The 13,692-nt window shown below is 36.1% G+C and overlaps 2 protein-coding genes across 2 annotated transcripts; one reads left to right on the top strand and one right to left on the bottom strand.

The window, feature by feature from the left end:
* Nucleotides 1-2,470: 2,470 nt before the first annotated feature.
* On the top strand, nucleotides 2,471-8,975 carry LOC111395875 (translation initiation factor IF-2). Its single transcript, XM_023022076.1, has 4 exons — nucleotides 2,471-3,628; nucleotides 3,717-3,866; nucleotides 6,036-6,221; nucleotides 8,422-8,975. Exons 1-4 carry the CDS (start codon nucleotides 2,570-2,572, stop codon nucleotides 8,500-8,502), a joined length of 1,476 nt encoding a protein of 491 aa, XP_022877844.1. The 5' UTR covers nucleotides 2,471-2,569; the 3' UTR covers nucleotides 8,503-8,975.
* Nucleotides 8,976-9,318: 343 nt separating this feature from the next.
* On the bottom strand, nucleotides 9,319-11,065 carry LOC111395874 (organic cation/carnitine transporter 3-like). Its single transcript, XM_023022075.1, has one exon. The coding sequence runs from the start codon at nucleotides 10,969-10,971 to the stop codon at nucleotides 9,421-9,423; it is 1,551 nt and encodes a 516-aa protein (XP_022877843.1). The 5' UTR covers nucleotides 10,972-11,065; the 3' UTR covers nucleotides 9,319-9,420.
* Nucleotides 11,066-13,692: the final 2,627 nt, after the last annotated feature.

Raw genomic sequence — 13,692 nt, 5'->3', positions numbered from 1 at the left:
CTTTTAAGAGTTATTTTCCGTTTTAAATTAGTTTTAAGGGTTTAATATAAATAGGATATTATATTTTTCATTGTAATCAACTTTGATACTTGAGAGAATCTATACAAGTGGCTTTCCTCCCCCCCCCCTCCCCCACACATTTTTCTTGTTCTTTATTGAACACTCTGAACTTATCAAGAAATCACTTTTCTTGTGGCATTCACAAATCCGTGTGAGATTCATTAATCATGTGATCAAGAGGTAGGCAAATTCTTGTTTGTTGGTTGTTTGGTTCATAAGTTTTGAGTTAAATCCAAAACTCTGCTTATTGGCGTTCTTGGGATCTGATCTCAATCTCGTTGTGGATTTTGTAGTTGCCCTTGCTACACAGGTTTGCATGATCACTCCTTTCATTTTGGGGTGACGAAGGGATTGTATACGAAGAGAAAATGGATTATGGGAGTGTGTGACTTGAGCTATTGATTGGTCTGTGTAGGTATATGTCTGCCACATTGAAATTCACAGCCAAATGTGTCTTTGTTCCAACTGTCGCGTAAGCGCTGAGCAAAGTGGGAGTAGCCTAAATCGTGAAAATGGGATTGTGGGAGAGCAATACAAGCGTCGCGCTGCTAAGTGAAGCAGCCCCGAATCTGCGCTGTAGATGGCGAAAAGTTCGATAGCCAACAGTAGACAATCAATTTTAAGGAAGTTTATGAACAACAAAGAAAAGAGAAAACAACATGCTGAGGAAAATAAGGGTATATTATGAAGGCAATACAACATTCAAAACAATCACAAAAATCAAGTGCATTCGTTTTGACTAAACAAACCTCATATATCAATCATTATTTAGCTTCCCAAAATATTTATGATTCAAATTTCAATTTTAAACTTAATTAATTTCATTTTGTACCAGGTTTATTGATATTATGAAATCTGAAAATAAAAGCAGTCTTCCATCATTTAAATTTATTTGAATATCTTTTTAACTACCATAGACCATGCTTTTATAGTGTAACTGTATAAATTTTGAGATTTAATAAATATTAATTAATTATTTTTGAATAATTATAGTGAAAACTTTGTCTTTGAAAAATATATGATAATATTACATATTGTTATAAAAGTGAAAATAAATTTACAATGCTATCAAGGATAATATTGCAAAAGCACATCGTGATAATCAATGCCCATTTTCAATAGTTGTATATGCACAATAATAAACCATTTTTGTTTACAAAATGTTAATATGATGACTTGTTCTAAAATAAAAATTTATCAAACAGTTAACCGATTCTTCCAACAGGCCACGGTCGATTTTTTGCAACCAATGCTTCCCACATCATATCAAAAGTTGATTCGTAGCCTTAATCTTCAATGAAATAGACCAATCAGGATATTCTAAATCAAATGCAGGGCCAATTAAATTGATTTAACTTGTGTTGCCAAAAGTCCATGAGCCAAGCAGTGTCATGTCAGTCTATGAGCGAGTTTGATTTGCCTTGAGAAAATTGAGCCCAAATCGGCTCATGGCCCATAGCCACATAAGCTTGGTTGCCCATGTGTCGAGCCCAAATGAACTCATGGGTGGCCTAAACCCATTGTTAACCCTACTTGATTAAGTGTATGTTCGTATGGGACATTGCTATATATATATCAAACTTTATATAATTAGTTACATAAAATCACATGTCATTTTATTATTTGTTAATTTAAAATGCAGTTAATTTTTCATTCAATCTTTTCTCTCCACAACACCTTATATAATCCATTATGTACAATTTTTATATACAAGTAGCATAATCCATTTGTTAAAGCTAATAATTGATTATAAGTTTGAGTCCTACGAAGCCCTTGTTTGATTAACATTAAATTAAATTACATTACATTCCATTTTTCTCTCTCCTATTTTCAACCATACAATCTTCTATAAAATAATATTACACGTAAATCGAAAACTTTACCTTCTTTTTCAACCACTCATTTTTCTAAAAAATACTATTCCCCTCATTACCATTTTCAGGTAATGGGGGCCAAACAGGGTGGAAATGTACGAATGATAAGTTTTATATAAATTATGAGTTATACAAAATGTTTTGATAAAAAATAGATTTTGACCAGCTTATGAATAATTATAAACTTTGGCAAATATATGCGATAACTGTCTCGATAGCTTAAAAACAAAATAAAATGACTTGATTAAATGTCAAAGATGCTTTTTCAATAAATGTATAAGTTCAAGTTCTTGAAATTTTTGATAAAATATCATCTAGATAATTTTTTCTCATTTCTCACCTCGAAATTCTTTTTAGAAAAATTTCATTTAGGATTTCTTTTGTATTTACTAAAAAGCTTATATCTCTAACCACATTTTTTTTTATTGAATTCATAATTATATAGTTAATTGGATGCACCAGACTTTTATTAATTTTCAGCAACATGTATTTATAATTTCTGAACTAAAATAAATGAAATAATAAATTTCAAATAATAACAAATAGAAAAAATAGGGAGCATTCAACCCTAGTTCCACTGCCAGTGCTAGTGAAAATTTGTATCGGATCATCTCACAGTAAATTCAATCCCAAAAATGAGAAGCAGCTTAGGGAAATTCTCATTTCCTGTGATTGGCGGCTGTGTTGGCGCCACCACCACCTCTCCCTCCTTCATTTCCTCCGCTTTCTCCACCTCATCGGCTGGCGGCGGAGGCGGCGGCAGAGGCCGGGGAGGCTCCAGCATATTCCAGTTTACCGACGACGGCATCGGAAGTCCCGAACCTGAGAACTCCAAAGATGAATCCCCAACAAACCCATCTCTATCGGGGCAAGGCCATGGCCGTGGCAGAGGTAAACTTATCCCTTCCTCGCCTATTCTCCCTTCATTCTCTTCCTTTGTGAACAATGATGCCGTCTCTCGTGGCCGCGGCCGCGGCCGCGGCTATGGGCCCACAAACACCTCCCCACCTCCGCCGCAGCCCCAAGAACCTGAACGCACTCAACAACAGTCTGCAGTGAAACCCAGTGATGGAAAACCCTTCTCGTTCATCAGAGGTGACGCCCACGATGATGAAACATCAGCTGTATCCACTAGGTCCGGAAACGCACAAGAGAGAAGTCTTCCATCCGACATTATTGATGTTTTATCTGGGGCGGGCCGTGGGAAACCCATGAAACCGCCCGTGGTTTCTACTCAGAAGTCCATTGCAGAAAATCGGCATCTTCGTCCTCGACAGCAGTCCAAACCTCGTGGGGTTAATGCTGAGGATGGGGCAAACTATAAGAGCTCTCCACGGGATAAATTGAGCACAGAGGAGAAAGTGAAGCAGGCAGTGGGCATATTGTCAAGGGGAGAGGAGGGTGGTGGTGCAAGAGGGAGAGGCGGGTTCAGGGGCGGTAGAGGCTGGCGTGGGAGTCGAGGAAGAGGAAGATTTGGTGGAAGAGGTGGCAGAGGACAAGATAGATATCAGGATTCTGATGACGAGCCTGGGGGGCTTTACCTCGGTGACCCTGCTGAAGGAGAGAAGTTAGCTCAGAAGCTTGGCCCCGAAATCATGAATAAATTGGTCGAAGGATTTGAGGAAATGTCTAGCAGGGTGTTGCCTTCCCCTGTGGATGATGCTTATTTGGATGCACTTCACACTAACTTAATGGTAATGCACTTTCAGATTTTCTATTGTTGGCTTGGCACTATAATAAGATTAGCTCAGTTGGTTTGTTTCATTGGGATTTGGCATACAGATTGAATGTGAACCAGAATACCTGATGGAAGAGTTTGGCACAAATCCGGATATTGATGAGAAACCTCCAATTTCTCTTAGGGATGCCCTTGAGAAAATGAAACCATTCCTCATGACATACGAAGGGATTCAGAATCAAGAAGAGTGGGAGGTATAGACACCTATATATTTTGCTCTTGTCCTGTTGAAATGTGGTATTACTATATTTGTCTCCTGCTTTGCTCTAGTCTCTTTATTGGATGTACTTTGATACCTGAAATGATTTCTTATTAGATTAAGAAATTCAGTAATATAACTACATTCTTTAGTTTGCTGTTTGATAGATGCTTTATTAATGCTGTTTACCATTGTTGTTCTAGAAATTTATTGAACTTGACTGTTAACCATCAGTCTTAGGTCTTTCCTTTTCACTTACTAGTATGCTGATGCTTCTTCCATTGCATATCACTAGTCCGCTACAATCTGCTCCCATTTTTTGTTACTTACACTGTCCCTCGATTTAATTCCTGGACCTTGAATTTATTTTGGAAAGACAATTTAAATTCCTTTCTTGTTGTTTTACTTCTCCTATTTCTTAACTTGATACAGTTGTAAGCACATGATATTTGATTCACTCATGCCAATTTTCTGTTGATCATATGGAAATTGATGCTATAAATTAAGTAGTGATTGCCATATTTTTTGCTTTATCAGCCAGTTACAATTTCGATAGCTGTAAAGTAATGAGGGCAACTAATCAATCTTTGATATCAAACTGTCATCTAGATATTCTTCACACTAATGCACTGCAGAGTATAAAAATTCTTTTGGATTTTCGTTTTAGAAATTCTGGTTTTGAGGCTGCATAGGCTCTATCTGTGTTATTTTAGCGGTTAATTAGTGATATTGAGGTAGTAGAAACCATAAAGCTTCATTGAGATGCCAGTTCATGTAACCTGATAACTTCTCTTCATAATTGTGGTGTTACATTTTGGATTTCTTCTGTCTTCCTTTTTCATGCCGTGACATGTAGTTACAGTAGATTACATCTTAGCTTTGACTTATATGATTCTGGAAGGCAGTTGTATATGGATTGTTCTTCACGCTAATGCACTGCAGAGAGTACAAGTTCTTTTGGATTTTCCTTTAGAAATTCTGGTTTTGAGGCTACATATTAAGGCTTTATCTATGTTATTTTAGCAGTTAATTAGTGATATTGGCGTATTAAAAATCATAAAGCTTCATTGAGATGCTAGTTCATGTATCCTGATAACTTCTCTTCCTATTTGTGGTGTTACATCTTGGATTTCTTCTGTCTTCTTTTTTCATGTTGTGGCATGTAGTTACTGTACATTGCATTCTCTTTGGTCTATATGATTCTGGAAGGCAGTTGTATACTGATTGTGTTCCTTGTTTACTTTGTTCTCAAAATTCTCTTCTACGTAAAAGGAAAGAGACCATATGTGATCTGCTTACGGAGCTACTTGTAAAATTTGGGCTATTACATGCCACTTTTCCACACTACAGTGGAGCTTTTCTTCAAAGGATCTTTCACGTTTTGTTATTTTTTTTAATTTTTCCTAGGCTTTTCTTGGCCATTTTTTTTAGTCCCCCACCCGCCAAAGAATAGAAGGAAATAATAAGGGTCTGTTTTCAAGTTTTAAGACCCAGAAACATGATAAATGAGAATAGGATTTGAAAATGATGTACGTGGAATACAGAAAATGGATATCTTATGCAGTTTCTGCCCCAAACTTGATTTTCTCCTTTTTCATTTTTATCGTTTTACATTCACTTTGTATTTTTGCATTCCCATTTTGAAATCTGCTTCTGCACAGAACTGTATTTATATACATTCAGAGTGCTCATTTAATTTCTCATTTTTGTTGAAGTGTGTGTAACATACTCCACTGGATTTTTAGCTAGATTCGATCCCTTTTTTTTTTTTTTTTTTAAAGTCTTTTTTAAGCTTAGCCAAACATTTTCTATTTGCTGTTTTCTCTGCATTATCTTTATCTTATTTTATATTCTTCCAGCTATGTGGATGAATGTGTTTTATAACTTTTCTTTGACAAACATTTAATGCATGTTTGTCAAAAACTCTACTTTTTATCCACACATCCCATAGGATCCACAACTTTTGCCTACTTTTTAACCACATTCCTTGGGGCCCACTACTACTTCCAAAGGCAGCCTACATTTGCAGGGTTACTTAAGTTTCTAATTTCAGCTTTCTATTAACATGGGAATTATCGGTTCTCTTAATTTTGGGCCTTTAAATGTTTCTTTTTAACTTCCTCGGATTAACTGTTTGTAGTTGACTTGACTTTGCACTTTATAGGAAGCCATTGCGGAAACCATGAAAAATGTTCCTCTTATGGAAAAAATTGTAGACTACTATAGTGGACCTGATCGAGTTACTGCTAAGCAACAGCAACAAGAGCTAGAAAGGGTTGCCAAGACTATCCCAGAAAATACACCTGCTTCTGTAAAGAATTTTGTCAATCGTGCCGTCCTTTCTCTGCAGGTTAGTTATTATTTTTTACCATTTTGATTTCTTAACTGGTTTATTTTTCTATTTTTCTTTTCTTATTCTTATAAGTGGAATCTTAACTAGTCACTCTAAATTATAGGCACATAGAATATGATTTTCAATCTGTTGGGTTTAGGGTTGATTGCAATTCTTAAGTTGGGCCTGTTGGCACCCCACATAGGAAATATGAGTATTGTATGGCACTAGAAGTTTATTGTTTTCTGGAGAAGAGAAAAATACTTCTATCTTTATTTGGACTGACAATAAATAGGCCTTAGTAATATTTACTTGAGCATATAGGAAAAAATTGAAGTAAAAGACTAAGAGGGTGTTTGACACCCATTTTTAAGGAAAAATGAATTTTAGAATAGTAGATTGATGGAGAATGTGTGGATAAAAAGTTTTTGATTTACGTGTAATATTATTTTAATGAAGAATGTGTGGTTGAAAAGAAAAGAGAGAAAAATGCATTTTGAGAAAAATAGGAATCAAACGGGGCCTAAATCAAAAAGTTATTTCTACTGTTCTAGATAGGTTGCAAGCATAAAAAATGTTTGCACAGAACTATGGACTTCAAATAAGTTCCTTTTTTATCCAATCTTACCAAGCAAATAATATGATAAAATATCATTTGCATGTCGCTGCTTCTGAATGTGTTGTGGATACAAGGGTTAGCAATAGAGTTTTGGGAAAATTGTAGCAGCGGTCCCTGATCTTTTACTTTTTTGTAGACTTTATCCTAACCTTCACTTTGTACCTCCCACAGTCTCGAACCTTTAAAAAATATACACGGGTCCAAGTGGATGGAAACCATCCATTTGATCGTTAGTTGGTTACAATAGTAAAAGTTTATCAAATGTAATAAGGGTAAAATGGTAACTTTGCAATTTTAATATAAAAAAAAAAGAAAAGAAAAGAAAAGAAAAAAGGGCTACCGTAATCTCCTTTACAAACCCCACACCACCCCAACCAACCCAACCCCTGAAAATCGTCACAGCCAACACCACCGTCCCAACACCGATGTCACCCAATGCTACCCAACGTTGTTGCCTCAAACACATACTGCTAGTGTGTCAATCCTTACAGTTTGCCTCCGTTAATCCCACCACAAACCATCGATACCACCATTGTCAATCCCATCACACAAGAAACTACTTTTTTTCAACTTTCAGTTTTCAATCCAGAAGTTAAAGTATCATAGATTCATTTCATTCTATCGCTAATTAGACCCATTTCCAATAAAATTCCAGTAAGAACACAATCACATTTTGACCGGCAAATTGGATTAACAACATATAATCAAATAATTCAAGAAAATATGTTCTTGCGGGCTGTATTCGGGTTCCATATCGAACCAGAACATCAGCCCCAGATCTGGCCCCGACTTTCACATTAAAATAAAACTGAGCATTTGAAGAACTAGAGGCGAGTGTTTGTGGGTTTTCATCAGGGATCTAGGTGTTCTCTTGCGGGATGTAACGGAGAGGACGATAGTTTAAAGGGTGGGGGTGGGGTGAAGAAGATAACCTTGTCTTTGATTTATTTATTTATTTAACTACCCCTTCCTTATTATAATCAATTTTATTTAAATGAAAATTGCAGAGTTACAATTTTGCCCTTAATATTACATTTGGTAAAAATTTACCATTATAGTCAACTAACGGTCAAATAGACGGTCTATCCATTTGGACCCCAGATGCATTTTTTTGAAAGGTTTGGGACTGTGGCTGGTACAAAGTGAAAGTTAGGGTAAAGTCTACAAAAATAGTGAAAGGTTAGGGACCGCTGCAGCAATTTTCCCTAGAGTTTTTAGTTTTCCTTTTTACCATTTGTGTTTGTGAAAACCTCACAAAACTTTTTCTTATTTCGTATCAGTCATGCGAATCATGAATTTGAAACTCTGTCAACATTGCATCCTCCTTTATGCATAAGATTGTCTCTGGTATTAATATGTTTTTTCGTAATCAAGATCCTGGCATATTCATTCGTCTCTCCTAGGTCGTCTTTTTTTTATTTTTATTTTTTATAAATAAATTCTGTTTGGTTTTATGTTATGTTCATATAAATCTGCAGACTTGATGCTAAATCCTAGAGCCAAAGGGTTGAACTTTCAAGTCTTTTTACACTCTTCTCAAGTGTTTGCCTTTTTAATTCTTCTCATTATCCTTATTTTTGCTAAAATCAAACGTTGCAGAGCAACCCAGGTTGGGGATTCGACAAGAAATGCCAATTTATGGATAAGCTTGTATTGGAGGTTTCCCAGCCTTCTAAATAAGCATGGTATTCTTGGTTTCTAAAACAGATTCTATCTTAAAGATGTGATTTACGTTTCTCATCATGCAAGATCAGCAGGAGGATTTTCATGTAGTCGGTCTAGAAAAGATGAGTTCTATTCCTTTCCCCTGAGATATATTTCATAATTCTATGGGCATCAGCAAAATGAAATCTCGAGCAACTTAAAGCTTGTGATAATTTTCGTTCCAAGAAGACAAGTTTGAACCCTTTTCCCCTCAGAAGTATTTCAAAGGTGAATGATATCTGTAGCAACTTAAAGCTTGCAATAACTTTCCTTCACATTGTTCTTTTTCAAGATTGCTACGATTCTTTATATGTGCAAACAAGAAGCTGGAGAGATCTTTTCCATTCATGAATAAATTCCATTACAGCCATGGCCATTGTGATAACAAAGTGTATTATCTAAACAAATTTTAGAAATATTTGTATGGTGGATCGTGTGATCATAGTGCTATTTTGTGTGGTGCCACATAAGCTACTGGACCACCCAGTATCATTTTCTGGTTCATTCATTCCATCTGAAGGCAACGAGTCGTCGGGCAATTCTTGTGGTGTAAATTGAAATGGCCATATTGCATACATGAAAACGATAGATGACTTTACACAAGGCATTACTTAAACCTTTAGTCCTAATCAATTGATTACCCTGGGATCGTGAATTTTTCGTGTCCAATTTGGCTACTCCATTCTCCAGTTTCCTTGGTCTTCAAGTCTTCAGGCTTTCGATTGCTAAGCCGGTGTTCCAGGATATTCAAATGTTCTGTTTGTTTCGATTCTTTATTTCAAGTTGCAATGATAAAAAATTTAGTGCATGTTTGCAAACAGTTGTATTGTACAGTATAATTAACAAAACGGTACATATTAACTACAAAATATAGACTAACTACAAAATATAGACTTATGCAGTATTTACTCCGTTACTGAGTGCTCCATTCTTCTGCTCCTCTTCGTCTATGGAATCGCAGAATGTCCTTCCCCTTGTTTCCGGTAGGAATATAACGAACAAACCACACACAGCTATCGTTAACCCGAACACACTGTATGAAAGAAACCCATTCTTTCTTCCGGCAGCTGCCAGCAGGGGGCCAAAAACCCCACCAAGCACTACGGCCTGCCTCACCATTGACACGGCTGAGTTCCTTATGCACGTCGGAAACAGTTCCAAAGTATAAATCAGAACCACATCGAATGCGGTGACTGCACAAAAAAATGACACGAGCTCCAGTCCAATCTGCATTCCTTTCCACCTAACCATCGCACATGTCACACTACAAATTCCACTCAAAAGAGCAAATACCAGTATTGAAATCTTCCTGTCCAGTTTCCCAGTAAGAAAGAACATGAGAAATGAGGCTGGAAGCTCTAGAAATGCATTTAGCGCGACACTCCAGTACAGATTAAATTCCAAGTTGCCAAGGCCCAATGGCATGCCATAATAAATCATGCCAGCTCCAAAACCAACCACCATAACCGATGCCAATCGCCAGAAAGCCCAAGATTTTTGCAGCAACATCTTTATTGCTGAGTACATGTCTGTTTCTTGAGATTCTTCTTCCCACTCAACCCACCTGCAGAAGAAGCTGTCAGTTAAGCTGCTCCGATTTGCGGGTGCAGCGATGCTTCTTAGTGTTCTGGCGAATTCTTCCTTCCAGCCCTTGATATAAAGCCATCGGGGAGATTCGTGAACTAGAAAATACAATAATACAGAGTAAAATACTGATGGAACAGAAGTCCACAGGTACAGGAGTCTCCATGACGAACCTCTTGTCAGATAAGCAATACCAGGTAAAGAAAGAAACCCTAGAGTAAAACAGATGAATCCTATGATCCCAACATTTCCTCTCCATTTTTTCCCAACCAGTTCTGTAGACAAAACAAGAGCACAGGCACCGATGGTTGACCTACCAAATCCACTGATAAATCTCAAAGTGGTATACATCCATACGTTGATGGAGAGTGTGGTTAAGACTCCAGATAGAGACATGATCAAACAAGACAGAACAAGCAAGTTCTTCCGGCCCAAAGAGGAGTCCGCCAGGGTTGCAAGAACAAATCCACCGGCTAGGCAGCCCAAAAAGAAGGACGATGCCGGGAGGCCAGTGATGATGGAACCAGAACACTCCAGGGACCATTCGGAGATAATGGAAGTGTGAACAGGCAAATCCCAGTTCCAAGAATCTCTTGGAATTTGGCAGATATTATTGCACGAGGAACTACTGGGTGAAGTGCAGTGCCATGTTGGCACAGCATCAGTAAAAACACTGATGAAGGTTTGCAGTGCATCGAAAAACCAGGCGAAGGATACAAGGGTAGCTTGGAAGAGCGTCCAAGGGCAGTTCCCGATGCACCGTTCAATCATGTCATCTAAGGACGGATGTTGTTTCACGATTTTTGGCGACTCAGACTCTGGCTCGTCTATTTGCAGGAGCAAGGGATTTGGATCTGCCATGTTGTAGAGAAATTCAGTGTCAAAGTTGGTTTTTATAGAAAAAGCCTTGGCTTCACTCGGGTGCACTGTACATATCTGCTTTTTGTAGGCTTGTAGCAAATAAATTCTACCTAGGAAATAATTAATGCATGCTTGGAAGGATCAGGTAACGTTCAACTCAGTTGGAACACGTCTGTCGGATAGTTATGTGTGCAAATTCTTTCTTTTAAATTTGTCAACAGGGTATTTGGCACTCAGCAATTCCATTTGTACAGAAGAGTGCTTCATAGAAATGCACCAGAAAGAGTGTGTTTTGTGGGCCCATATTGTGATAAAAAATGGCAAAAAATCACCCACCCACCATAATGCTGTCTCTCTTCTATAGTGGTTCTATGAAAAAAAAAAAAAAAAATATTTTTTTTTTTTTTTTTTTTTTTTTTTTTTTGGGGGGGGGGGGGGGGGGGGGGGGGGGCTATAGCCCAGTCCAGCCGTCTCTAATGAAAACACGATCTTGGTTAACGATTTTTCAAGTGTCTATTTCCTTATTTCATGTTTGGTGTAGATCATGTTGTATACTTTCTTTTACGCTTTTTCATGTGACAATATATTATTGGACAATTTTTTCATCCGATCAATTGTTGACAATACTTGTAATGTCAACAATAATATTAAAAAATGAGTGCACAAATGGCACTGTCCATTTTCAAATCATCTGGCGTAGAATACTCCTCTTTTGGTTGCAAGCTCACTGGAAATGGTTTTTAATGGATGAATAATGCTACTTGTACATGATAGAGTTACATAATGATTTATATACAGATAATGTAACAAAAATTGAGTGAGGGGGTTTTTCAAAGGAGAAGTGTTACATGTATATAATTGTCTACATAATAGTGTCTATAATTACACGTGACACTTAATCTAACATTTAATTCAAATTTCACATTTGTACATCAACAACCGGATAATTGTCACATCACATTATGAACACGTGACACTGAATCTAACATTTAATTCAAATTTCACACTTGCACATCAATAATCGGATGATTGTCACATCACATTATGGACACCATTATGTGCAATAATTATGTACAAGTAGAATTTTCCTTTCCAAAGACTTTGTTACATACATGTACATCAAATTTTATATAATGAATTACATAATGTCACATATTATTATATCATTTGTCAATTTAAAATACAGTCAACTTTTTCATCAAAATTTTTCCCTTCACATCATTTTATATAAGTGCTTGCCACTAAACTCATTTAAGTAGGTTATTTCATGTTTGAATAAAACTTTCATTGGCTAATAACAATATTAATTACCTCTACTAACCCAACTTAGTGACAGATAAGGGACTTAAAAAATTAGATTTATTAATTAGCCGAATATACATGACACGTTTTCAATTTTACGTCATATGATAGCGAGTCACCGTCACAATGACTTAAATTGCATTCAAAGTTCATAGAAAAATTTGACAGCTATCAAAATGCTCATCTCTTGTGCTCATCTTTAATATAATGAATTTTTCTTCTTGTGCAAGTAATTTTTTTTCCCATCCAAGGTTTCGACATAAATTTGTGTACTCTTGTTATTATTTTTTCTATTGCCTATTCTCACTTTTACGTAGCATCATTTGTACAATCATTATCTACTGATTCTTGTAGAGGGCTCATTCTTTACTCTTTCGGAATTTTGATATCGTATTTACTTCAAGATAAAATATCAGTAGGTTTACTCAACTTCCATTGAAGCCCTTTCATTACTTAGCACCTATTAAATAGATTAAACTCTATTAAAAATTTTCAAAATCAACATTTAATTTTAATCACACACTTTATAGAATTCATAATTTTTCAAACATATATTTAATTAATTTTATCAAAATCTACTAAAAATATGATTTTAATTTACATCAAACAAAAAGGGATTAGCTTTACCGTTTTATTTTATTATTATTATTATTTTTTTCCAATTATCCCAATCACTAAAAGTAACAACTCGTCCTCAAGCTTCTTATTCGTTATTGATTAAAGATCCCTAATTTTGCCTTTCATCCTGCCCGTTTGTTTCTTGTAGACAGACTTAAAAGGAATGCTTTACTTTGTTTGATTCTAAACTATGAACAATATGCTCTTATATTAGGACGGTACGTCCAATAACAATATTCCTCGAACATTTCAAGACACCGATAGAGTCATAGACACAAAGTAAGGCATGGGAGGTCACGTGATCCCCCAACTTTTGGGCAAAATTTAATCAGTATTTTTTTTTTTTTTTAACTAAATCATAACATATGTGAGCCTTTTTTTCCTTCTCTCTCTCACAAGACGCTCTCCCTCATCGTTTTTACAAAATCCTAACCCTTCTAATTCTTCAAAATTTGTCTATAATTTCTCCACACACGATCACATCCACTACAAATCTTCACTTCTTAATCAAATTAATTAGAAACTAAATTTATGTTTTTTCCCCCCTACCAATTTGCTTTAAAACTACTGCTAAGTGGTTGTCATTATGCCACCGCCAATCTCATCTGCCACTGCAATTTTGACGCCACATCCACTCGTCGGACCTTCAGACACAATCATTATTGTACTCTTGTTATTATTTTTTCTATTGCCTATTCTCACTTTTACATAACATCATTTGTACAATCATTGTCTATTGATTCTTGTAGGGGCTCAATTTTTTTTTTTTTTTTTTTTTTTTTTTTTTTCAAGGGTTCCTTT

Source organism: Olea europaea, chromosome 6, assembly GCF_002742605.1.
Source record: "Olea europaea var. sylvestris chromosome 6, O_europaea_v1, whole genome shotgun sequence".
NCBI classification, from domain to species: domain Eukaryota; kingdom Viridiplantae; phylum Streptophyta; class Magnoliopsida; order Lamiales; family Oleaceae; genus Olea; species Olea europaea.
This window is presented reverse-complemented; position numbering and strand designations above follow the sequence as displayed.

Excerpts from the sequence above, each read along its gene's own strand:
- LOC111395874 (XM_023022075.1), bottom strand. The coding sequence starts at position 10,971 with ATGGCAGATCCAAATCCCTTGCTCCTGCAAATAGACGAGCCAGAGTCT.
- LOC111395875 (XM_023022076.1), top strand. The coding sequence starts at position 2,570 with ATGAGAAGCAGCTTAGGGAAATTCTCATTTCCTGTGATTGGCGGCTGT. Across the intron at positions 3,867-6,035 it reads AGAATCAAGAAGAGTGGGAG|GAAGCCATTGCGGAAACCAT; the intron begins GTATAGACACCT and ends TGCACTTTATAG. Across the intron at positions 6,222-8,421 it reads GTGCCGTCCTTTCTCTGCAG|AGCAACCCAGGTTGGGGATT; the intron begins GTTAGTTATTAT and ends CAAACGTTGCAG.